This window comes from Diadema antillarum, unplaced genomic scaffold (genome assembly GCF_040938485.1).
Source record: "Diadema antillarum isolate AM-2024a unplaced genomic scaffold, OU_Dant_1.0 seq00001597_RagTag, whole genome shotgun sequence".
NCBI classification, from domain to species: domain Eukaryota; kingdom Metazoa; phylum Echinodermata; class Echinoidea; order Diadematoida; family Diadematidae; genus Diadema; species Diadema antillarum.
Genome location: NW_027272313.1, coordinates 392,438 through 420,121, shown reverse-complemented (window position 1 = coordinate 420,121; position 27,684 = coordinate 392,438). Strand labels below are relative to the sequence as shown.

The following is a 27,684-nucleotide window of genomic DNA, read 5'->3' as shown; positions in this document are numbered from 1 at the left end:
CCCGGCGCGGCCCTGATTCTGACGAGATCGTAAGTTTAGTTTCAGGAATTTTTTGGTTCAGTGATATGAGTAATGTTGATTACATATGGTATTGATTTTACAAGCGCTTTCAACCCGATATTGAAGAATATGTGGGCAATATTGCTATTCTGCTGACCTACCCAGATCTTAGTCCCATACGTGCAATTTCTTGTTATTGAACTTATGGTACTATCTAAATTCAGACACAGGAATATGTTGTGAAATCCAGCGCTTTGCTAGCGCTTTGTGTGCATGTCTATTAGGGCAGCAGACATGCTATGAATGGCATGCACTGCACTCGATGGAGCTTATATAATTTTTGTGCAAAGTTATTGCAGAATGCACAAATGATTTAGAGAGTAGTCTATGGTTATACTACTTACTAGGGCGGTGATATGGCTATGGCTCATGATCAGCCACTAGCCGGTTGGCAGCGCACTTACACCTTCAGATTCGAAGGACCTGGGTTCGATTCCTGAGTTTCAGAGAGCATTGTTGTGCATAATCATACTGTCCCCTCGGCTCTTGTAAGAGGGGGGAAAAACACACTCTGTCCCTTGGATAGGACATAAAATGTGAGAGGGTCGCAACTCTTGCCCGTCACGTAAGGGATCCACTGTCTGCCTAGAATAATCAAGCCAAACTTTCTTTTGAGGGTTATTCTGTCATTTTTTTTTACAATAACCTGTTTTTTCATGCAATTAAATTAATTTTAACAATATCAATTGAAAATTGACATACCTAGTATGCATAATAAAACAGCGTATGCACACCTATGGATGATTTCTGGACACGTGTTGTATTTCTTTGGTTATCTGTAGATCTCTGCATACCATGCAGACTTCAGGTAGAGCATATCTACCGGTAATCTACCAGCACTTTTAACTTGGACATGCTTTTCAAAATTTTTGTTACAGTCTAGTTAAAGCAACACCACATGAAACAATGAAGTTCTGCAGGAAGACATATTTATATGCCCGAAAATGTGTAGTTACCTCCGCCAAGGGGGAGGTTATGTTTTCGTTACCGTTGGTTTGTTTGTTAGTTAGTTGGTTCGTTCGTTGGTTCGTTCGTTTGTTTGTTTGTGTGCAAAATAACTCAAAAAGTAGTACACGGATTGAAATGAAACTTGCAGGAAAGGTTTAAAATGATACAAGTAACAAACGATTAACTTTTGGCAGTGATCCGAGAATTTTTGGGGAATTTTTGAAGGATTTTTTATATTTTGGCAGGTAGGGTCAATGAACTTGGGAGTTAAGGCTGCGCGTATTTGAGGTTTGCATGCGCGCACTAAAGTGCGTGCTCTAGTTTCTGCCAGGGAGAGGCGCGCGGTGCAGCTGAGGGTTTGTGACGTAACAAAGGCTGCTATATTGGGAAATTGGGCGGCTTTCAGCACACAATGCAGTATATAATACGTATGGGTGGAAATCAAAGACGCTTGCTCCTATCTTTGGTAGAAATCACTGATCTCTGTGGAAGAACAAGATCAGTGCGGATGGAAATAGGCTGCATGCTTGGCGGAGGTCTGCGCTCTCAGAGTGCTTCTCTAATGTCATTTGCCTTTTGTTGTAGACATTTACAAACTTCTTATTTCTTAATCTGCTTTTATTTGTGCAAAATACAGCATTTACACCCCCCCCCCCCCCCTGTTTGTCCCAATTTCCCTCATTAACCGAGTGGTATGGCTAGGCAGACTCAACACTGCTTGCACGTGTATGCAGTCAAATGCGTCCACAGCTCTGCTCTGACCCAACATGCTGGCGAAAAGTTGCTGCCACCAATAGGCGTTGTGGGGAAATTTGGAAGAATCTTATCTGACAAGCTCCTGTTTGTATACAGAATTTGAATTGTGTGCCTGACTGTGGTAGAAAATTGTTGGATTAAACAGCTCAAAAAGAACTCAAATTTCATTTAAAGATCTGATTTAAAGACTGCTCTCTGCTGCCAATTGTGAGATAAATGCATAATTTCACAAAATTGACGAAAAAATGTAGCTTAAATTGACTTCGCAATGATGAAAACTGATCAAATTTTATTACTTTTCCCTGCTTACAGAATCAATGCCAGTGATGGTAAGTTCAGGCACATACTCCTACGGAAAAATTCATTGCTAGAGTGATGTGACCAACCTTCATGGGTAAAAAAAGGATATCAACCCGCCCTTATCATAGCTCGCTGTGCAGTACAAAGCCAAATATCTGGCAAGCCGTGCGTGCGAAATAATGGACGTGTGTGTGAGCGCCGGATAGCACTTATAGCGCCCCTGGCCAGGCTAGTGACACTTTTCAGTGAGTTAAAGTGAGCAGTGTTGTGTGTATTAAATCAGATGTCCTATTCCCTCTAGTAAGAGGCAAAACACTCTATCCCTTGGATACTGACATAAAATGGAGGTCCCCTGTGTGAGGGAGTCACAATTCATACATTGTGTATGTAAAAGATCTTGCTTCATTCATTCACTGCAAAGAGAAGGGTTCACAACCTGGTGAAGTTGTCCCACCTCACATCCAACTGCACCCCATGAAAGACCAGCTAGTGCAGCTGAATATGGGTTATCCAGCCATCTTCTAAGATGGCAAATGAAAGCTGACTTAATAGTGTTTGAAATACAATTGTACCTGTATGACTGCCAACAGAAGACCACCTTACTAAATACTATGTAGTCAAACAAACTATGTCCTGCTGCCTAACTCTGCAATTGGAATTTAGATCTATCATGAAACATTTAGAAAATTTCCATTCTGGTAAGGTAATGAAATTCCTAGGATTATTTCTTCAGATTTAGTAAATTTTAGACATCATTCAGTGAGGAAAATGTGTGTGTTTTAGCCAAAATATGTCCCAATAAAGTGAGAAGTGGTTCTGTTGTTCCTATTTGAAATTAGAAGATATTGTACGGACCAGTGAAAGCCCACATGAAAAGCAGCATATTACTAAAATATGCAATAAATTTCACAAATGAAACCATTTGAATTTATATTAGATATTAGAGACACAAGGGCTTACATTGCATTGCAATTGTTTCTTACAGTCACATGATTGTATTTTGAACAATTCTGCTATTTATACTATGTGTATGCTGTGTGAATTAATGCAATCAATGACCAAAAGTGTAATTTTCTTGAATAATTGCATCAAATTTGCTTGATCTGTCTTGGAAGATGAAAGGTTTAAATGTGGTAGCATGAACTGAAAATCCTGAAAGTGTGAAAAACGCATTCTTTTCAAGACAAAGGAAAACATATCAACCAAGTTTAAAATATAAACATTGATGTCAACACACAGGAATCATTTTTTTTTTTTTTTTTTTTGGATGAAATTAAAAATCAGTAAATCATTTGTGTGCCTCATGTTCAGGCTGCTGAAAAGATTTCAGATGTAACTTAATGCAAAAGGCAAATGTTCATTTTAGAAAATAATGTATTCATGTGATTTCTGCTCAAGCTACAGTACATTCTGCTATGAACCAAGATGTCTGTGTAAACAAAACAAATGTGTATCAGTTACTGTGTATGACATATATTTGATTTTGCAGACTGATTCAATTTTTGCATATATATTTATTATACTTCTGCCTTGGGAAGGAAGGAGGTTATGTTTTTATAGGCATTGTTTGGTTTGTTTGTTTGTTTGTTTGTGTTTGTTTGTCAATGTGCAAAATAACTCAAAAAGTTGTGGACGGATTTGGATGAAACTTGCAGGAAAAGTTGATAATGACACAAAAAACAGATGATTAGATTTTAGTAGTCATCTGGGAATTTTTATGGATTTTTAAAGTCTGATTGTTTTTTATCTTTTTGCAGAAAGGGTCAATGAACTTTGGAGTTCAAGCTGCGCATTATATATATGAGGTTTGCATACACACTATTAAAAGTGCGTGCTCTGCTCAGGCAAGGCACTGCACAGCTGGAAGCTGATGACGTAAAAAAACAGGCTTCTATATTGGGAAATTGGATGATTTCAGCATGTGTGTATGGATGGAAATTAGCTGCTTGGTGGAGGTCTGCACGCTCAGCATACTTTTCTAGTTTGACAAGTTGACTGACGTAAATAATATCAACAGCTCATGAAAGTATTGCCCATTGTACACGAAAACAATGTATTATGTACACGTGTACGTACATGAACATGCAATACATAATGGAAGTAAGTAACACTACAGTAGGATAAACTGCCCATACAATAATTTGTACATGCAGGCCTGAGATCATGCAGTAGGCTGGACTGATGAGGTCAGTTTGAAGCACTTTCATGTGTACACACGTGAGGGAGAGGAACACCTTTTGAAATAGAAGGAAAAAGGAGATTCTCAAGCCTCATACTATAGCAGCCTGGAGCAGCCTATCAGCTCAGTATAAACGGATAGAATTCAGAAAAGGAGGTCTGGTCAGGTTAGGTTCTGAAACCACCTCCTGGGGGTGGTTTTAGAGCCTGCTATACCACCAGCTTCAAAAGAGCCTTGGCTGCAGTATATTAAAATGCTAGAGGGTTTGAGAAGAGCTCTGCTTTTTTACTGACCCAGAAGTTATTTCTGAAGGTCATCACCACCAGCTATCATGAACAACCCAGCCATTGTTACCAACCACTGCTGATATTAAAATGCCACACAAGTCACACACTGCTCAATCATGTTTATGTAAGAAATTCAAAAGCCTGCGCCATGTATTGGAGGGGAACTTGGTTACCATGGAGCAGAGCCAGTCGGGCCTGCTAGGGCCTGCCAGAGCCTGCTCTGCTTTGAGCAAAATCAGCTTGTGCAGTATAAACACATGAGAGAACGCTTTTTCGAGTGGGTTTTCAAACCTCGAGGAGGCTCAACCCCCCTCCCCTTCCATTGTTCCAACCCCCCCAGCAGTACACACGGGGTAAAAAAATGCCACAGGGGAGGAAAACATTTTTTGAAAGTGTGAATGCTGTGTACAGTAAGTCAAGGCCAAAGGGTGCTGTATTTGTTCATCATATCCCATCTACCACATGAAATGTGTCCTAGAGATGCAATCAACCGTTCATAAACGGTTGATATCGGTTCGGTAGCACATAACATAATAATATTATGTACACAAATGCTTGCCGCTAAACTATCTGTACAATAAAAACGTTTGTATTATGAATTGCAAATTTTGTTCTTCCCTTTGCCCTTGAATTGTTGCACACACATATAATTTTGTCTGTGTCAAATGTTAATGAGAAATACATGGACTTTGACAATGGCTTCTTCTGCATGACCTTCGAATGATTTATGGGATTTAATGTGTTGGCAGTTGTGCTATATCACCATCATTTGAAAATTGAAATATTTATTAATTCCAAGGTGGGATATGACAGGTTGATTTGCTTTCTGACAAAAGGGTAACAGTACTCATTTCTCACTCCATTACTGGGGTTTTCAATTATATGTATTCTAACACTCAAACAAGTGGTGTACAGAACCTGTTTCATGGCCACGAAATATAATGGCCAGCACATACAACCTGTATACTACATAGTAAAGTACATTGCCCTCTGAAATCTGACTTACTTGTATCATGTGTCACAGTGTTTCACTCATGACGTGTAGTGAAGTCAGTGTCAATTTTTGTTTTTACTTGATATTCTTAATATTCAAAATCTGATACTGCAGTTCATAAGCAGAAATTTACCACTATTCAAGCAATGTTCAAAGAATCCATCAAACAGATACCTTTTGAGGGGAACTTGATTCCATATTCAAGTTTTCAAGTCTTTCAGCGGTTTGTACATGAAATCACTTTGGAAGAAAATGTGATATATGTGCCCAAATCAGCTGTGGACTTTCCGGGGGTGGGGGGGGGGGGGGGGGGGGGACACAAAACTATTATAACTGACTCATTGTAACTGTAGATTTGTCCGAAAGGAGGGAAATAATATTTCTCCATTTTACCATAAAAGAAAGAATGTTGCTTGATGTGTGTGTGTGAGTTAAACTTGATGAAACATAACTTTGATATCAAGAACAACCATAGTTATATTTTTTAGAACAATTACAGTACACACAGTAGACTATAAATTTCTTAGCATTGTTATTTTCTTGAGTTGCTTAAATGTGTGATACTTGTTTCAACTCTTCTAGCCACCACCAAGAGATGAAAGTTTTTTCATGCCTGGGCCTAGAATTGATCTTCGTGGTGGGAGGACTGCTTCCCTGGATCATTGCACTGCTTCCTGCTGGTCTCTGCGTGAGTCGTTTGGTGAGTATCCAGCATAGGATAGAACCACGCCATACCCTGGATAATGGCATTCTGTAGCGCCATCTCTTGTTCGTAAGATATACAATATACATACTACAGTGTATCATCATGGCGGCCAAATTTTAGCAGACTCGGCGATAATGATCCCATTGCCAATTCAGCCCTATTATGCCTCGCTTTTTTTTTACTTAAATCGTAATTACAATTGTGGTAGTAATTATTCTTTCCCTAGTTTTTTTCAATTTTTTTTTAAAACATGCTATTACAATTTTGAACAGTATTTCAGAATGAGGTCATATCAATCCACAAACTCATCTTACGTGGACTGGTAATGCATAGCTAGTAGTGCGGTGGTACTCTGTGTGTGACACTGAGATCACTGGTGTAAAGTGCCGAGCTTATTGTTGCAACAAGTTTTTCTTCCATAAAGCACTACAAATTACTGTCACCCATTGGTTGGTACAAGGGTATGGCACTAGGAAAACAAAAATAATTCAGCAAAATGGTGGATTTTTATTTGGTAAACCTGGGTTACAAAAGCCACATCATATGCAGATTTGATATTTTGGGGGAGTACACTGTAGTTCTTGGTGGCTGCTACTGATATTCGTGGATCACTACAACTTTTGATTTTTCCTTTGTGACACCCACACAACATCAGGTTTCATTTGGTGAACTAAGATGGAACCATTTAAAACATTAGTATGCACGTCATGTCTCAAAGTGTTCCATTGGAGAGGAAGGGATTGTATGAGACTCCAGTAAAGCAGAATGTGAGTGCTCTGTTGCCATTGACAACAGTCATTGATGATTGTTATTGATAACAACAATAACATTAACATTCACCATCATCATCATCATCATGGGAAAAGGAGGAGGCAGAAAATATTTTCTCCATCAAAAGGTGATTGATTTTTCACAGCTCTCAAGTAGCTCCTGACAATCATGGCCAAGTGATTTTATTCAGAACATGCAAAATGATGTGTACATTTATAGTTCTGCAGAAACCCAACCTTGTTAATTTATAAACAAAGGGGCTTGATATTTTAATGCATCTTTAAGGGCAACAGTCAATTACTGGCGAGGGTTTTATTTTATTGTGTATACATCTATAGGTGGAGGGGGAGGAGTGGGGAAGTGGAGTTGTTGTAAAGATTTTAACAAGAACAAATGATGTGACTTTTTGAAGAATGGTGAATATGTGTGGGAGAATAAAGAGTTTGAAGGCGTGCTTTGTCTGTCAGATGTGAATAGAAACCCCTCGGCACCTGCTGTCTCACTTAGGTGAATGACAGTCAGGAAGGGCGTGGGGATGACACAGTCTTCTCTCACTGCAGACTCTGCATCACACCTTCCAAGGTCTGGTTGTCTGCTCTATGGTGGTGTGAGTGGTATGTGTTTGTGTGAGGGTGTGTATGTGTGTGTGTGTGTGTCTGTGTTTCTTTCATTGTCTGACCATAGAATAATTTTATACCACATATGTGAGACTCAATGATAATATCTGTTATAGTTGTATTTATTTTTTGTGCTTTTTTTTTTTTTTACAAGAAAGTCATCTTCAAGGTTTCAGTAAAATGTGATAATTGTGCGTGGTCAAGTTATCCTGTGCAGCATTTCTCAGCTGGGCAGAGTGCAGTGGTATACAAATATTGACTGCTCATGAGGATGATGGTGGAAATTATCATTCCCGAGGTGCTTTTCATACCGACCCTTCTATCACCCCGAGGCGTTAGCCGAGGGGTGATGGAAGGGTCGGTATGAAAAGCACCGAGGGAGTGATAATTTCCACCACCATCCGAATACAGAGCAGTTAATATTTGTTTTATATACCTCATCGTTTAAGACTTAACCAAGATCTAGGGCTAGGCAAATACGAAGTAAATTCTAATTGTTATGCCTATAAACGTTAGCCCTAAAATCAGGCCACAGCCTGCGCTTGCTTGAATGGTTTTCGTGCATTTCGTAGACTACCCAGTACGCACGGTACTCACTCACAGTTAAAGTCACACGGCCTTCGGCGAGCTCCTGCATAAAATCTTGGCAGAAGATTACAGTATATACATCCAGTTTCCCGTCGCTCGTGTTTTAATTCGATATTTCCAACATGCTGAGATTTGTCTCTGCTTCGGGATCCTAAGAAATCCTAAAGACAAAGTGTACGATCTTTGATCCAGCTCACTTCAAATCACGGCAGGAGCCCTCGATCACCATCATGCCACGTTGAAACATGCCTGCTGTGTGCTATAGTGCGATGATTTTGCATACTGTACGTGTACGTGTTTACGCATACGATGCGCGTAGTGAACGTCCTTGGTATGTGTACGTGTTTACGCATACGATGCGCGTAGTGAACGTCCTTAGGAGGGGTTGCGGACACCGCGCGCGAAGTCTAGTGTACTTGCTTGTGTACAAAAGTCGCGGAGGGTTTACGAATTCTATCACGAGGGTTTTGCCCTTCTATCACTTACATGAAAACCCTAAGGCAAGATAGACGGGACTACACCTTGTCACATGATATACTTTTGACCAATCAGTGATACGAATCTCACTTATGAGGTATATAATAGCTCCTATCAAAGCAAGCGGCAGGAGCTATTATAAATCATCCTCCTGTAGGGAGAAGGTCTACAGGATATCTACACTTGTATCAAGAGTCACTTCATGCCAGAACAGTACAGATGATATAATAAGGAGAAGTACAAATATTGTCAGCGATGTGAATGGTAGCGGTGGGTATTAAAATCAAAACACTGATTCCCTGTGTTTAATAGAGACGTGCATGGCCCATGTATATACCATGCTACCCCACAAGGAATGCTGCATTATCCATATCAAAGTCTTATTCTTAAAGTTTCATATCAAGAGACATAATGAGAAAAAAATCTACATAGAAGTAAAGAGAATCAAGATTTAATATATACCTTGAACTTTTCCTGTTGAAACCAAGTTAATTGAAAAAGGATGTTTGTGCTCATTTGCAAAAGTACCATCTCATAAATCTTTTGTATTGCCGTATAATGTGTCATGTATACTTTTACATCATTTTGCAAATTAACATTTATAAGATTAAAACCCTGATCAAACTGCAAATGTCAGTTGACTTTAATAGCTGCTTATGTTCAAACATGATTGTCTTTTGTCATTGCAATTCTAATCATCTTGGTTACAAGAGTATGCAACATCTTCTGTGGTGTGATTATTAGAATTTAGAATTCTTACCCATTGTGCAAATACCCATATTTTTTTTTTATAGGAACTTTGATGAATATTTGATATGCTGGTATCTCTGAGTTTAGAAATACTATCAGATGAAAAAAAGTACAGTGGACTCCCGTTATAAGGAAGTCCTCGGGACTGGCAGTTTTCTGTCGGTATATCGAAATTTCGTTTTAACCGAACAAATTAACAATAAAAGTACATACACAACTGTTGATACAGAACCTACATCGTATTGCATATAATATGGCCTACTGCCCAACGTCGTCTGCTGCGGAGAGATCTTATGCGTGCGTGCGCTGCGGGAGTGTAGCAGCACGGTCGGTGTACAGTGGATAATGTTGCGGCCTGAAATTCTACTTTGTTGTAACTTGAATTTCATAATAACTGTGTTCGTTATAATGGGAGTGAACTCTATAGCATTGGCATGTCTTTACACTGTTTGTTCTCTCTTCTTTTTTATTTGTTTGTGCAGACGGCAACTGCTCAAGAAGAAGGCATCGACAGTATGAGTGGCAGGAATCTGACAAAGAAAACAGGTTTGTTCATGATACTCTTCACATCTCTGCTGTGCTCAGTATATCAAACTCCATGCAATGCTGAATGGGGCAGGTTTCGATGATATAAAGAATGACATCAAGTATGCAAGGTATACCATAGTGGTGGTTTGGTAGAAATGTTGAAGGATTCAACTATGTAATGGTTTATAAAAATCAGTTGTAATGTGCAATTTGATCTCATATGGCCATTGTTTTTAAAAGAGCTGTCTGTTGACACTTCGTTTGCTCATAGTCTCACTTTCTGTCCCATTTAGGCTCATGTTTGTACAATTCATAATCAGTACATTATGTCCATAACTTCCTGAGTATATGCTTTATTGCATCTGTCAACATTTGAATGAGGAAAAAAAATTAGAGCAAACTTTCTAGAGAAGTGGTTGCTGTCTCAACAATTGAATTGCAGTGATGAATACACTTATGGGAAATTCACCTTATTCTTTTTTTGCAGAAGAGTTACGATGCAATTCACTCTAGATGACTGGATTTGACTACATGCTTACCACAACATACATCAAAAGATATGGCTACTTTTGATAAGGATATAACTTTGCCCTTCATTTGCAAGCTCCCACAAACAATGAAATGCTACAAATAGTTTATTAACTCATTCTTCATAACTGCACCCTGTACATTATAAATCAGATGAATTCTTTGGTGATTGATATTATGACAACTTTATGTTGTCAGGTCACAACTATTATTATACCCCCGCCAAACGAAGTTTGAAGGGGGTATATAGGAATCAGCGGACGGTCGGGCGGTCGGGCGGTCGGGCGGTCGGTCGGGCGGTCGGTCGGTCGGTCGGGCGGGCGGTCGGTCGGGCGGTCGGTCCGTTGCAAATCTTGCGTCGCGAACTACTTCCTCAGTTTTCAACCGATTCCCATAAAACTTGGCACAGATGTGTGCCTTGGGTTGTAGATGTGCAAGACGTATTTTTTGACAGTACCCAAAAGTACGTTGCCATGGTAACGGCATATTATGGGCAAAAATGGGTACAAATCTTGCGTCGCGAACTCCTCCCACAGTTTTTGATCAATTTTTATGAAATTAGGCACAGATGTTCATCTGAATATGTTAATGTGCAAGACACATATTTCCGCAGTGGCAAAAAGTGCGTTGCCATGGTAACGGCATGTTATTGGTAAAATATAGGGCAAAATGCTTCATGGCAAAACTGCTTCATCAGTGTTCTTCCAATTCTCATGGAATTCATATTGAATGTTTGTCTTAGGATATAGGTCAGCATGACACATTTCTTGACAGTGACAAAAAGTATGTTGCCATGGTAACAGCTCACATATTATGAGCCAAAATGATGGAAAAGTTTGTGTTGCAAACTACTTCCTCAGTTTTTGCCCAATTTCCATGAAACTTGGTACAGATGTGTGCCTTTGGTTGTAGATGTGCAAGACGCATTTTTTGACAGTACCCGAAAGTACGTTGCCATGGTAACGGCATATTAATGGCAGAAGATCAAGGAAAGATCTTGCGGATTTAACTACTTCCTCATTTTTTTGACCAAAGCTTATGAAATGTGGCACACACCTTGATCTTGGTGGGAAGATGTGGAAGACATATTTTTCGGACGTGTCGGAAGCTGCGTTGCCATGGTAACGGCATATAAATGGCAGAAGATCAAGGAAAGATCTTGCGGATTGAACTACTTCCTCTGTATTCGACTGAAGCTCATGAAATGTGGCACACACATTGGTCTTGGTGGGAAGATGTGCAAGACATATTTTTTGGACGTGTCGGAAGCTGCGTTGCCATGGTAATGGCATATTAATGGCGGAAGATCAAGGAAAGATCTTGTGGATTGAAATACTTCCTCAGTTTTTGACAAAAGCTTATGAAATGTGGCACACACAATAGTCTTGGTGGGAAGATGTGCAAGACATATTTTTCGGACATGTCGGAAGCTGCGTTGCCATGGTAACGGCATTTAAATGGCAGAAGATCAAGGAAAGATCATTCCTTGGGTAAGACTGTCGTCACGGGGTGGGGGTATTAATCACCTTAAGTGATATTTCTAGTATCATCTTAAAAATGTTGTCATGAAGACAGTTGATAGAAAGTTTTGATGTTGTGGCATGCATACCTCATTGGTTTTAGGTTTGAAGTGCCTTGTACATTGAGTTCTTCCTGGTGAAACCACAGTCCGACCTCGATTATTTGGCCATCTCTTATTGGGACGTGCTCACGCATTGAAGATGGAAAAAAAATGATTTCAAACTCAGTTAAAACCCCTCCTAAAGTCCCACAACTTACCTATGATATTCCCATTAAAAATGTGCAATGAATTTTACATTAAACTGTTATAATTTCAGTAAAAAACACACTATAATATTCAGTAGGCTAGCATAGATTACACCACTGTTGCGATGTATGCTACCTACATGTATTTAGCTACCACTGGGTTGGCAGCTGCATATAAACCATAATCATTGTTTCTCCCATATCTGACCACATTGCTTACCCGGAGGGGCACTGTTCCCAACATGGCTGGATAACGGAGGTTGGACTGTTACTTTTCTAAAAGAACATTCAAATTAGATGTGCTGTATCATTCCTCACCATGGCAACTGTTTTGCATGTCAATCTTATAATTATTGTTGTTTTCACCGTCCCATGGCGTTTAATTTTTACAATTTTTTTAAAGTAAAAGGAAAAAAAAATTAGATGGGGCATGTGCACCCCCCCATAAAAAAAAAAACTATCTTTGTTAGCTGATTATTGTGGCACCAGAAAATTGCGCTGTAGCCTCTTTTTTTTTTCACTTGTTAGCCAATGAAACCTGGAAGTGCCAGACGAAGAGGAAAATTGCACAGAGGAGCCTTTTTTTTTTTGTCTTGTCAGCCGATGAAACCCGGAAGTGGCCCCTGGCAGTTGTTTTATTCTATTCCCTAATTGTCCTCATGTGGATTTTTGCTTATCTACCAGGTAACGATGAAGAACCTGTGAGAAAGAAGCTCAGGATGCAGCCCTCCTCCTCCACCTCGTCCTCTTCCTCAAAGTTCCAGTTTCCCAAGACTCTGGAGGAGTTTAAGTACAAGTTTAATGAAAGTAAGGTCTGTGATGGGGTACAAGTTGTGATGCATTTGTGTGTGTATGCGTGTGTGCCTGTCCATGCATGTTAGTATTTTTGGTGTCTTCGAAGGGAGAGTCCATCCTGATATTTTGAACATTGCTTTGTATAAGAATAGGAAAACCAGCTAGAAGTAGATCATTGACGATTTTTGAGGAAAAATATAGACACATTAAAAAAGTCATGAATTGGAGAAGTTGATAGAGTACGACAAATTGACAACTCTGTGTGATCTTGGCGTAGAGCAGCTCTCCTTTGGGTTATTAAAGCACAAAAATTCATTCATTGGTTTTCTCTATAGAAATTGATGTTTGTTTATTTGTTTGTATATTTGTTTTAAGACCTGGTCTTAGTATGCAGTTAGAGTAATACGTTGTGCAAGTCTTCGTCAGGAGATAAGCTTTGTTCATACTTAGATATTTTACAAAAATGAAAGTTTGTGAACGAAACAAATAGCTGTTCAACAGTAGTTTCATACATAGTTGCCAATACGTCTTACTCTCGAAACCTCTACAATTTACATGAATTCTGTTTTGCTTCTTATCTTTGTCAATCATTCATTGATTTTCTTCTCCGTTTTTTTCCCCTTATCATGTTTAGGCCTATGTATGGTATTATTAAGAGATTGTAGAATTTTCCAGGAATGTCTGGTTTCTCTTTCTATATTAGAGTTGAACTTCTTAATGCTTTAGATCCATGGTTTAAGTGAATGGTTTAGGCAGGCAATCCTTCAGTGTAAATGAACTTGACCAGAAAGAAAGTGTAGCCTGTGGAACATATTCGGCCTGAAGAAAAGGACAGTGAGCTGGCTCTGTGAGCAGCAAAGCTACTGTACCCCATACGCAAAGAGGTTCCTGGTTCAAAGCCCCAAATGAGACCAGCAGAGCCAATGTTGTGTGTCATGCCATTCCATCTACCTAGTGGCAAAGCATGCTCTCCTTCGAGTAAGACATGAAAAGTCTCTTACTGGCACATAAAGTATAAATATGATATAGATAATATTATGTAAAAAAATCTTGCTCCACTGTAGTCAGAGACTCCAACCCAAAGCACCTTCTGATCTGGAGATTCTCCCGCCTGAAACCACTTGCAAACCGGAGATTCCAAGTTGATGTGTGCGAAGCGCGAAGTTCCTAGAGTTCTAGATGCTCTCTCGTGCTATATAAGGCTTATTTTTTTCAACATACGATAGCAATTAGTAAGAAATCCTTTCCGCCGGGAGACACAGAGCCAGGGCGAGAGAAATTAAATCTCAAGCGGGAGAACGGGAGATTTTGCAAAAATGGGTTTTCGGCGGGAGATCTCCCGTCGAAAACGGGAGAGTTGGAGTCTCTGTGTTGTGAAGAACAATGTGCCATCTATATGAAGGGTTTCATCAGGATTTTACACATTTGAGCAATATGAAAGGACGGTAGCCGCCCATGAAGGTGTGCCCAAGGTAATAAGATTATTACATTTGTAGGTAGAGTCAGTGAATGGTATCAATAATATACTATTCCAAAAAGAAGCCTCTAAAGATTGTAATTCTATACCCACCTATTATGGCTCACTCTCTCTTTTCCTTGCCTTCCTTTCAGTTTCATTTCCCACCATATGTGAGGCAGAGACACAGAAATTGACAAGTTGACATAAATGATATAGAGGAAGGAAAAACAAACAGAATGATTGACTCTCAATTTGACTAGGAAGTGAAACTATATTGATAAAGTAAAAACAGCCCATTGATGTGTTCAGTATACAGCAAGATAAAAGCATCAATATCAAAGACCCATAGAATGGGGATACATGGGTGTCTCAATTGAATCAAGGAGGTTTACAGATAAGAGATGGAGTTCCAACTAGCTGTAATTATTCAAACAGCTGCCATTTTTCTACTGATGCACAAAAGAATTCCACAGGTACACTTGTGCCTTTGATGATCAGGATTCCATGTCGCCGTCTTTTTGAGCAATTTGAAGATTCATTTTAAACTCTAACAATATATCGTCTATATTCTGCTTGTTTATTTGTCAAATAGAATGAATGTTCTCTTAATGATAAAGCATATGAAACAAAAGTAAGTCCCGTCCAAGATTATGTGCAAAAATGTAAACCTGTCGTGAAAATATTTGAAACTGTACTCTCACTACAAAGCCGATTTTATCATCTTTCCGATTGCTTCCGACAAATGAAACTGATATGGTATAATTTTCGAGTATAGTTCTTTATTCATGTATATTTTAGATTAGTGTAAAGTCATGAAAAAACGAGTAATTTTGATTTTCATTTCATCAATTTTTGTACAATTTTTATTCGCACATCCCCGTGCCTGTACTATTAATGTGCCGCTTGTTTTCTAAGAAGGGGCGCCAAAAAGCAATTACCATCACAAAGACATATCTTCTTTTGAGAGTGATGAGTCATGATGCAATGCCACATGAATCAATTGTCTTCCTATCTGTGAGGCAGCTCCAGTTTAGCACATTACTTCAAATATTTCTGAGTGGCGGCATGAAACATGGGATCAAAGGGAATGAGACTGTTGTTATTCCATTTCTCAAACCTCCTTGATTGAATCAGCCTTCATTCTCTACCCACCAGGGTACATTCGAAATCCGGGGATAGTGCCTATCAGTAAATATGGGCATTGAAGCGTATGCTTGTTGGTAACAGTCTACGCTAGTCAAGATTCTTCAGCTGTTTGTATACTTAACAAACAACTGTACACTTCAGTGATAAAGTTGTACACAGTTCTTTACGAGGGTTTCTCAAATGCTAATATATATCGGATCCGCGTCAGCTTTTCCAATCTATGGTATCCCCATGCTTCCGGGTGACCAATTGAATTGAGTTTTAATGTCGTCTGCAGTCATTGTAACTCGTCCAGGGTATTTCCTCTTGAAACGTCGTTTCGTTATCAAGATAGTGCCACAGAGTAGGAGCATCCTAAAATGTTCTACTTCAGGCTCAAGTTTGATAGTGGATAGTGACTGAAGGTGGAGTAATTGATAGTATTCATATATCCATTCAGTACACTGCAGTCATTATCCATGGTAGTTGTTTCTTTGTTTCAGTTACAATTCGGTGACAACAATATGCGCTGATCATGTAACAAGAAAAGATTGCAGCAGTTGACCTCGATGCAGCAATTTCTGTGCCGTGGTCAGATTCAATCTTGTACCTTCACTATGAAGTACATGGATTTAAAGAAGACAGATCAACAATTTGTTGCATAATATCTTATCATTCTCACAATATTGGAAAATTTGGACTGATAATAAAAAGAAAGAAATATAAATATAATTAGCGCAACAACATGATCCGTAGGGAGTGGCAGAACCAGTGAAAGCCTAATGGCTTATCAAGAACAGTTTCAAACATATGAGTGGGCAAACTTTCCAGAGTTACAAGACACTGGTAAACTAATAGATATTATGGTACACTGTAGAGAGGACAGTATGTTTTTAGGGAGGTAATTGGGAAAAAACAAAAGAGGGTTATTGATGCTCTTTGTTCAGATGATGTTTTGATTTTTGCATTGATCAAAGTTTTGAACATTAATCAGTGATTGTACCTGTCGTGATTCCTTCACATTATTGTTATGAAAAGGAATATTATTTCATGATTGTGTTGTACGGTAGGCAATACTGTAACACACGATATATTCGCGGCAAGAAAATTTCGCAAATTAGAGCCAATGCATATTGTTTAGGCAAAAACTTTCATGTGCAATTTAATTTCGCAAATGTTGGTGCTCATGAAATTCATGAAATTAAAATGTATCAGCTGGATTGTGTATGTGTGTGTATGTTATTCTCATTTGACTAGTCAAGACAACCATTATCTCAGAATGCATACTTTTCTTCTTTTTTTTTTGTCACCGTGCAACCAAAAAAGCAGACTACTAAGTAATGGTTCGTTGCAAGTTTTCACTGCCTTTTTGATATTTTTTGCCATATATGCTTCATGGGAGAATAAAAAAAATTAGGAAGAGAATACAATGTAGGCCATCACTATCTTTTCTTTCTTTTGGGAGGAGCACATCATTTAGATAACGGAAAGTGTTTGTGTGTGGTATGCGTGTGTGTCAATGTTGAACTAACCAAGGGTTACATCTCCTAAATGGAAAGGCATAGCAGATCCTGTTGATATGCTTTGGATGGAACGAACATCAGTACCAGCACAAGTGTATCATGCAGCCTTCATAGGGTATTAGGTTGCCAGCAAAGTGAGGGAGACTGGAGTCTGGCGGATTCGGGGGCTCCGTGTCAGGGTCATACCCTGCAAGAGTTGTTGCGTGCAAAACTGACGACTACATCATATATATACAAACTGACGGCCAGACAAACTTCCTTCTGGTTCATTGCAATATATTTACATTTCCTTTGCTCATAGCTGGCAACGTAATGGAGCAAAACTTGGAAATTACGTAATAATTTCCTTTTAAACTCAGCTGCTTTTTTATGGAATGACTGTTGAAGGAGTTGTAGAGAATACACATTATATTGGTACATGTATTTCAAAAATAAAGATTGATATTCAATTTGTGCAATGTTAACTATTTTTATTTGAGAATATCTGTTGGGTGAGAATATCTTATTTACAATGCAGTTTTCCTGTAAAGGTCAGTGTTTACAGCATATCATAATTGCTTATTCTACAAATTTTTGTTATCAATCTGCCCCACCAGAGGGAGAGCTGAGACATGTGACGTCCGGAGAGCGCTACGTGTTTGAGGTGGAGAGAGGCAACCAGGCTTACAACCAGAAACGTTACGAAGCCCTCGGCAAAGTTGTCACCCAGCACATCTACACGCTGCTTGAGGCAGAGGGCCTCGACAGAGTGTACGTGCCAGTAAGTACTGCGGCTGAAAATCTCAAATCGTCTGCTGATAGCAGAAGTTGTGAGTTTGTGACCGGATCTGGTCACAAGAAATGCCCTTGAGCAAGGCGGATGTTTTTCCATGATTTGCCAAGCTGTGCTTTGATGGACTGTAAAAAGGGGTTTTCCAGCAGGTAGCAGGTAATTGTCTCTAGAGCTACCAAGTCTCACGCATTCTGCGTGAGACTCAAGCATTAAGGGTCCATCTCATGATCTCACGCATGACACCCTTCTTTCTCACGCATCGGGACATAGCTCAATAGAGTCAAAGGTTAACAAGGATTAAAGTTATATTTTCCTTTTGTCTTTCAAAATAAGTAAAAAATAGTCACTGAATTATGCACCAGATCGCACCAGTAAGAGCTCAAAATTGAAAAAGCTCCCTACCGTGGGAGGGGGGACACCCCCTTCTGGCTTCCCACTACACCCTCCCCCCCCCCCCCCCCCCCCCCTCATTTTGTTTTGTGTAGTTTAATTTGTTGTTATTTAGTCATTAGAACAAAGTTTATATGCTGCAGCCAAACATCGTAGTACTGTGACAGTCTCATTATTCACCCCTCCATGATACAAAAGGGACAACGCCTTCAGTCTTTAATACTTAACCAGCACTTTATGCAGCAAACATTGTAACTGCAGTAAATTACATCTATTCATGCTGTAATGCAGACAGACATTTTCCATATGTGTGATCAATGCAACTGTGCATGTTGGCATCATGGTGTGAACTCACCTGTTCCACCAAGATTTTAATCTGTGAAAAGGCCACTTCTGTGGTCATTTCTGGGTCAAATCTTAGATTCATAATGCATTGACACCTAAAAAAAGAAATTAGAATAAATGATGATTTTCCACATACTTTCTACATAGATGCTGCCAACTGTCTGCTAGAAGTTGAGGATATATTATTTTGTTTATTTTTTTGTTTTTATTTTTGTTTTTGATTCATGGAAAATACTGTTTTTCATAAATTGTATTACTACACATGTGTATTGCATAAAAGATATTAATACTCGGTTTCTACCAGAAATACACATTTTTCAACCATCAAAATACTGCAATGATCTATACAAGATTCACTTCCCTGGTTCTGCTCAGCCCACGTATGTAAAGTGTGATAGTATGTGGCAACATAAAATGTTCAAACATGCGAGAGTCTGTGGGTTATGAAAATAGCATCTAGAGTCGATCTTGATATCAAGCACTTCATACTTGATAGAATTTATGTCCGTAACGGTTTGTAAAAGCAGGAAATGAAATCCAAATTTTGTGTTTGAAGCTGATATTTTGGACCAAGTTTCACAGTCATACAAAAATCAGACTTCATTGTACTGTTCTTGTGTTTTCATGATTTAACCCGTTGAGGACGGTTTGATTTTGCTACAACACGCATTTCCCATAGATGCTTGCCCGAGTATACTCGGGACTCGTCCTCAACGGGTTAAGGAACACATCCTTCATGCCACCATATACCAAGGTGATTGGGGATGGGGGAGGGGAGGGAGAGGGGCAGGTAAGGGACCGATTTTGTCATGTTCTTGTGGTTAACTCATTGAGGATGGACTGATTTTGCTACAACACTCATTTCCCATAAGCACTTGCCCGAGTATACTCAGGACTCATCCTCAACGGGTAAAGATGAGGAAATAATGTACTGCACGATAACCTTTGTTGTTGCCTCTTGATATCATTACTCAAACCTTCATGTAGATACACTTTTGACTTCCGTTCTGCCCTCCTCGAGTTAACCTTCATGATGGATATAATCCTGTCTGCCGTGTTTTTCCTTCCGCCAGTTAGGCACCGATGAGGATGAACCCAGGAGCTTTGTCTTTGCCAGCCCCAACGCCGCGACGACCACGGACCGGCTACTGGTTCTCATCAACGGGGCGGGGGCCGTGCGGGCGGGGCAGTGGGCGCGGCGCCTCATCATCAATGACTGCCTGGATAGTGGGACGCAACTGCCATACATCAGGAGAGCCCTGCGGGTGAGGCCTGGTCCTGGGGGTACATCTTTGTGTCTGATTGATAAAAACAGAGAAAAGTAATATGAAAAAAATGTTGCATAGAAGCAAAATATGTCAACTGTAGAATATTGCTGGTGTCTTCTTAGCAACACAATTTCATTTTGAAAGTTTCTCCTGAAAGAACATATTTCTTTCTTTTCTTGTGTTGTACATGTTCTTATAGGGTTGCAGGAGTGGGATGAATGAAAGGGGGCTATGATTTCAGACAAGATTCCTCAATGCAAGAGGAGGGAGGGAGGTTAGAGGGAGACAAACTGTAGAAAATTCAAACCTCACTCAAAGATTCCTCAAGTTGGAGTAATTTATATTCCCCTCTTCTTATGCATAGATTTTTTTTCTTTATACTTCAAGAACACTTTATATATTAGTCTTTCAGTGTAGCTCTCTGTCATTTTGTTGTCATGATTCACTTCTTGCAAGTTGCCTAATGTGAATTAAAAACAATTCACATCAGTGTTGTTTTCTAGTGCCCTAAATTGTTTATTTCATCTGCTCAATTCACATACATCTCTCCTGAACAGGAATGCAATTCTAAATGAACTGATAGAAATGTTCCCATATTGCGATGTACTGTCATTCTGATTACTGCATTTGATAAATATTAATTAACTATGCTTACATGTATGTGTATACATATCCCTGTATGCTTAAGAAAAGGAAATACTATAGAATGTGCAATTGCAGCAGCACTGAGTTTCACGTTTGCCTAAACTGTAGAGACATGGATTTTCAAGGCAGATTTAAATTCATTGATGGTGGTAATCTGTCTTACATTTACATTTTGCCTTATATTCGTTTGAACAGTTGACTTTTTTATAGGAAGGAACAAGAATGCTTTAATTAACTTTTTTGATGTATCTTTCACCCTTCCTTCACTTTACCCATTTCACAAAAAATGTCCGGAATGTCCATCCTCTTTGCTAGGAAGGGTATGAAGTCCTCGTCCTCAACACCAATGAGAACCGAGGGCTGAACTCAAGGGGAGACAGTCTGCCCGTCAAGGTACATTCAAAGGAATCTAGAAACTCAGAATCACAAATATGGTGCATGGTCTTGGTTTGAAAGAAACATGCTGTTAAGGGTTATTTATCTCTTAAGGCCGTGTCACACCATAACGCGGGCTAGTGGCGATGAGGTAGTTTCCAGCACGTAGAAGATTTTCAGCGGGCGAAGAAGAATGTTTGCAATTTTCATTCATGCCTTGTCATATGAACGGGGAAGCCTCTGCGGCTTGACTTGCGGGGAAACAAATTTACTCCAAGGAGCTCTCCGCAGTTGGTCCGCACCTGACAGTATCTAGCGCGTAGTTGCCCGGAGGTGCTCACGCAAGTCCGATTTAACCGCAGCCAAGTTTTGAGCATGACCAAAACTTTTTCCGGATGAGTCGCGGGAATGCCCGTAGAGGTCCACGCAGAACGCCAGTAGGAGACCCTTAGCGGCAGTACTTCCCAGGCAATTCCCACGCTGGTACTTCGCAGTCCCGTATGCAGCCAAGATAATGAAATTCTGTGAGATTTCAGCCATTCCATTAGAGGAATTCCTTCACTAAGTTGTCAGCTCCCACGCGACTGGTACAAAGGTCACACAGTATACTCGCAAGTATAACGCGTCCAGCAAGTAAGACACATGCGCTGACTCGCACAAATCCTATTCCGCCCTCAGGAATGTCCGGTATGCTAGAAAATCCCTACACGTAACAAGCCCGAGTAGCTTGCCCGGAAAGGTGTGACAGGGCCTAAACACGGTTGCGGGTAAAAAAATATGCGTGCGCACCTCCGGGCGACTACTTTTGAGATACATGCTAGGTACTGTCATGTGCGGATATCTACGGGAACCTCCGGGTAGTCAAAATTGTTCTTTGCAAGTCGCACGCAAGGCTGGTGTGACACCGCCTTTAGGCTGTTTGTATTAGGTTCAAGTGATAGTAGTCTCGATAATCAATATTTTCTTCTTCTTTTTTTTTGTTCAAATTGTTTTCTTACATCAGGAGTAGTGAGATTAAATCACAAATCAAATATAGTGTTTGCAGAGTGGCCAAGTAATGAATAAAGATCTTGTTTCTATTCGCTGTGTGGCGATGAATCATTGTACACAGCAATGTGTATAATTTCAAATTGGCAACATTGTCACACCAGTGTTTATTTGATGACTAAATGGCCTGTACTGTATTTGCTTTGTACACAAAGGAACCAAATTCGTATTTCTGTTTATTTAGAGATATCTTGTTTTCAAGGATGTAAAAGAAACTGATAATATGTAATTCAACCCTAGCAGAGTAATGGAGAACATTTTTTTTTTCATCCCAGGAGAACTAAAAACTAAAAAGAAAAAAGAATTTTAAAAAATGTGTATATATGTACCACTTTAAATGCAGGCAAAGCAATAACTGTAAGATAGAGATTTTAGAGGGGGAAAAAAAAAGGAATGAAAATACATTGTAGCTAGAAATGAGAGTAGGATGTTGTTTTATAAATGAAACGAAGTAGTTTGTTTACTTAGCAGTATGCTCACCAGTTTGGAGAAGACGTATGTATAGATCATTTGTCCTGGCCTGTTAAATGTGACTATGCTTTGCTGTGTACATTGTATGTCCTATCATTGAAATCATTGCATTTATGTGGGCTGTTGTTTGATTTTGAGCATAATTTTTGTTTTGTACGCAGGGAAACTCCAGTCCCTATGAGCACGGCGTGTACGTGTGGGATAACTTCATTGCCAACAAACCTGTCAGACAAGTAGCCATAGTGGCACACAGTATGGGAGGCGGCGTCACCGCGCACATCGTAAGTAAGGGGGCGGGGAGAGATGAATTGTGTTACCATATCCTTACCCACAAGCTATTGCTGTTCAGAGCAACGTAGGTACAAAAAAAAAAAAGAAAAAAAAAATGTGGCTGAGTGGATTGGACCATGGACTGCCAATCATTAGGTCCCTGGTTCAAGTCCCCTGGCTGCAGCGGTCACGTCCGTAAGCAAGGCACTCTATCCTCACTGCCAAGGCCAAGAGAGGAAACTTGAAGCTGTCGGCCCTATACACAGGCATGAGACAGAGAAAACTTGAAAAAAGAGGAGAGAGTTTGTGAGGGAGCGCAGCGACCAAGCTGCGAGGGAGCGTAGCGACCGAGCGGGGGGAGGGTGAGGACTTTTTGAAATTCAAGGTATGAAAAAACTCATTTTAATGCATTTTACAACTGAAATTTACTATTGTTATGAGGTACATTTTACAGAGAAACATTGTGATAATTGAACTCATGAATGACACTTGCAAAATCTAAAGGAAGGAATAGTATGCTTAACTGTTATACCTAGGACCTACTCAAATGTGAGGCCATAATAAATCACAGTAATGTACACCCAGGTGACGTCTTGCTGGATTCAGTTCTTACGGGTACAAAAAAAAAATTTAAATAAATCACAGCTTAGCATTGCCATTGTTGGCTGTCTTTACCTTAGTCCATTAACAGTTTACAGTGCGCAGACCAGGCAAAGTATTGCTGATCTTGGTCCATGTAGTCTAGTAGAGAATCATGTATGTAAAAGACAGCTGAAAATAAATCATACATGCAGCTCAGCATTGTTGACCGTCTCTACGTCCATGCAACAGCTAACTTAGACTGCCTATAATACCTTACAGGAGGTACAAAAATTTGTAGACCTGGTTAAGTCCATAAACAGCTAATGCGTTAGACCAAGCAAATGCAGGTTGGATGAAGTCCAGAATGTAAAGCGAATCCTTGCGGCGGATGATGTATCACAAGTTCCGGGTCCCGAGGAAGTCGATTGACTCGCTGGCCTAACGTGGTTAGAAGACGAAACTGGTTCTGGGAGATCAACTTCATATTCCAACCACTGCCACTTGAACTTACTGTATTGGAGACATCTGTGTCAATATCCGCTACACGAGGGTCATCCTTATCGAGGGTCTTCATTTTCTCGTTGAAGAAAGAAATATTCTCACGGGTCCACAAAATCACGATGACAAATGTAGGTCACGCCAACGTATAATCAGCGGGATACAAAAGCAGCGCATCGCGTAGACAGAAAGATCCGTCTGTCCGGAGGACTCTTTTATATTTTGCCATAACGCTGTCCTCCGTATACGGAGGAGATCCGTGAAGCCAGACGCAGTCTCCGAGGAACATTCCCCGACGGACAGATACAGACCGATCTTTCGGTCAACGCATCGCGCTGAGGCTGCGTTCACATAGAAGTATTCGCTATTCGCCATTCGCTATTCGCTATTCGCTATTTGAGCACCGAATACACCATCACCCGCACCGTCAACACACCATCCCATGTAGTGATTTCTTCCTCCTACATCGCAGGAAATCTTATTAACAATTTCTAAACTGCATCAGAATGTCAGTCTACATGCTTATTTTTGCTAAAGGGCAAATCCAGACCAAAATTGTCATTATTTCATAAACGAGAGACGGTATACGCTGCAAGAAAATCGAACAAGCTCGATTCCAACTTTGCTATACTTTTCGCAGCTATTCGTACTTTCGAATAGTGCCCTCTTATGTGAACCGGTGTGAGGAAATCCTATCATTCGATTCAAGCTATTGGCGTGCCCTCGAAAAACGAGCCCGAATACCCGAATAGTATACTTCTATGTGAACGCAGCCTTAATGCAGCGGCAGCATGCATGCCGAAGCTCCTTGATAAGTAATGATACACGAAATACGCAGTTACAGCCTCACACACATGTGCATCGTATCACACCACACTGCAAGCTACAGTATAGTAGCTACAAGTTGATCGACACGCACGTTTCACATCCATTTCACGCATGAAACATGCAACATCGCACAGCTGCCCGCTGACAAATGCACTAATCACCATTCACACACGCGAGATATGGTGGCTGCAAAAAAAAAAAGAAAAAAAAAAAAAAAAAGGAAAATCACGGAAATTTTCCCGCTGTGTATTTTCTCCCCAGAATTTCAAAATCCGCGGAAATCCGCAGATCCGCGGAGAAATCTCATGCCTGTGTACATGTGGTTGCTTGCTTACAAGGATTACATGCTTCCTCAAATACAGCTGTAGCTGTCACACAAAATAAATCCATTCAAATCAATCCAGTTCAAGTTGCTGTTTGATGTTGTGTTACAATTTATCCCTTTTTATGTAGTAAAATAAATCATACCCAGTGAATTGTGTGTCCGACAATGAGTTCAGATATTGAACAGCACTTAAAAATAAAAAACTTCTTTTATATTTCCAGGGCAGGCTCTCAGCCTTCATGCTGCTCTTTTATCATTATCAAGGATTTTTTCATCCCGGACGCAAGCTATCTTACCAAAACCAGCCATCATTTGGCATTGACCTTGCTTACTTTAAAGAAGATATTTGCATTAACCCATCGAGGACGAATCCTGAGTATACTCTGGCAGGTGTCTATGGGAAATGCGTGTTGTAGCAAAATCAGTCCGTCCTCAACAGGTTAAATTGGTTGGTGGATGTTTAATAATCCTTCGCATTTAACTTGATATCTACAGGCTCAGAAAAGGGAGACATCTTTCCTGCGCAAGACGTTTGCCATCGCTTTCACCGACTCCATCCACAACCTAGCTTTTACCAAGGTCTCCATGAATGTCAGGAAGTTTTTCGCAAAGGTCAGTATAAATCATATGTCTGTTGCCATTTTGTTAATGTATTGGCAGAAAATTGTTGAAGGGGCATGAGGGTGATGTCTTAATGAATGTCATGGCTTCTGTAGTTAGAGATGGAATACTGTACTGCATTGTACAGACATAATGAATCCATAGTACTGGTACACCATAATAAGGGCAGCAATGAGCACATGGAAAGCTTTCAGCTTCTGAGTCACTTGAAATCTGTTTGTAGTCTGAATCAGTGAGGTCAGAAATTAGTATGAAATCTGTCAGATCATACAGACGAGACTTCACTCGTCATCACACTCGCTGTGGTTCCAGATTTTGTTCTCAAAATTACAACTTTAGAAAAGTATTCCTTTAAGAAATAAAAAATAAAAGACTCTTTGCAATGACATCTGTGCAATGATCATTCCATAGCAAGGCAAATATTGAGTACTGTGTGTAGCTTGCCCTCCATAGGTCAGTTATTTTTGTATAAACTAATTAAGCTTGGATGGTGCAACTCTAAATGTTTTGAGCATTACATGTTTTAATATCCCCCCCCCCCCTGCCCTTCAACAGCATTCGGTGAACTGGGTGTCATCCCCAAAGCCCCTGGACACCCCTATCATGTCCCAGTCTTCGCCGGCGCTGGACAGCAAGCGCGTCTCCGCTGGAACCAAGGTCCACGCTGAGACGTCTTGGACCAGCTTTCAGTCCGTCTTCACTTTCCTGAAGGACAAGGAGAGCGAGCTGGCGGCGAGACTAGCGGGCAAGCCCGGCGTGAGCCTGGCCGAGGATGACGAGGAGTACAGCGATGATGAGACCGACGACGATGACGACATCGATGAATTTGACGATGAAGCGACCGAGGAGTACCTCCAACAATATGATAATGGAAGGAACTCGATTCAAGCGAAGGACAGCTCACAGAAGGTCTTGAGCAAAGTATCGACAGTGAAGTCAGCCGGCATCGACATATCATCATCAGACGAGGAGGAGGACACGGAGGCAAGCTTTGATTTTACTCGCCATGGCGATGAATTATAAAACTCCTAGATGCTTAGGACTAGAAATTGTAGAACTCAGGGCATATCCATCATGAGAGTGAGAGATGCATCACCGTCAAGTTTGTCTTTGAGAAACATTGATATGGCCAGTTACAGTAAACCTCGCATAAAGGGCTGCCTACAGACCTATTCAATTTAAAACACTGTAACTAATGTCGGCCATAACTGGGGAATTTCCATAATATGAAGAAAAGATGATTCAGTGGGTTATGAAAGGGTCAGGTCCATTGCTATGTCAGTGCATGTCAACTTTGTTAGGCATACTGTAGCCCCCCAATTTATGGCTGAAATAGACATTAACTCGTTGCAGACTGACAGATTTTGCCCCAACACGCATTTCCCATTGACACTTGCCCAAGTATACTCAGGATTCGTCCTCCATGGGTTAACATAATAAACAGCATCCAAACCAAACAGGTCTATGCATGGAACCAGGGAAAATCTGTTACCTGACAAAAGGTCAACTTATGCAGTTACCTGGAGTTAACTGTATTTTTTTAAAGTCACCTCCAGTTGTGCACAGTAACAGGATGATATTGAATTGATTGCTTGTGTTGTGGACTCTTGAGAGTGTATTGACGTTTGAGCTCTTTACCCTTTGATTTATAACAGAGACCTTTACGAAAAATGAAAGTCAGATTTTTCCAGAGGTCTGTGTAAAGTTGATTAATATATCAAAAGAGAATGAAACCCACATATCATGTGGATTGAGGGAATGCAGCAATAGAAATAGAATACAGCAGTGAAGTTTGAGGAAAATCAGGCAATCCATTTAAAAGAGGTAGGATACTTTTACTGGACAGAAAACAAAATGGAGTCGTGTTATGTTTTTAGGGCACCCCAATGAAGCAATATTTCAACCATGGTGCTTCCTGTCTTGTGAAGACAGAATGAATGGAGAAGTGAATGAAGAACTTTGAGAATGAATGTAATTCTAATGCTAACATTCTGAATGGTATTTAATCTACCTGTGTCTTACTTTGCTCATGGGTTTGAGGAGTTTAGACATTTAAAAAAAAGAAAAAGAAAAAAGAAGTTGATGTACA

At 40.1% G+C, this 27,684-nt stretch overlaps 1 protein-coding gene across 1 annotated transcript; it reads left to right on the top strand.

The window, feature by feature from the left end:
- LOC139710990 (cotranscriptional regulator ARB2A homolog) lies at nucleotides 1-27,684 on the top strand. The gene is made up of 10 exons (XM_071622905.1): nucleotides 1-29; nucleotides 6,107-6,224; nucleotides 9,916-9,979; nucleotides 12,941-13,063; nucleotides 17,755-17,922; nucleotides 19,743-19,930; nucleotides 20,894-20,971; nucleotides 22,633-22,752; nucleotides 25,470-25,586; nucleotides 26,151-27,684. Exons 2-10 carry the CDS (start codon nucleotides 6,120-6,122, stop codon nucleotides 26,616-26,618), a joined length of 1,431 nt encoding a protein of 476 aa, XP_071479006.1. The 5' UTR covers nucleotides 1-29; nucleotides 6,107-6,119; the 3' UTR covers nucleotides 26,619-27,684.

Coding starts and splice junctions, on each gene's coding strand:
- LOC139710990 (XM_071622905.1), top strand. CDS start 6,120: ATGAAAGTTTTTTCATGCCTGGGCCTAGAATTGATCTTCGTGGTGGGA. Junction 9,980..12,940: donor GAATCTGACAAAGAAAACAG/GTTTGTTCATGA, acceptor CTTATCTACCAG/GTAACGATGAAGAACCTGTG. Junction 22,753..25,469: donor GCGGCGTCACCGCGCACATC/GTAAGTAAGGGG, acceptor TGATATCTACAG/GCTCAGAAAAGGGAGACATC.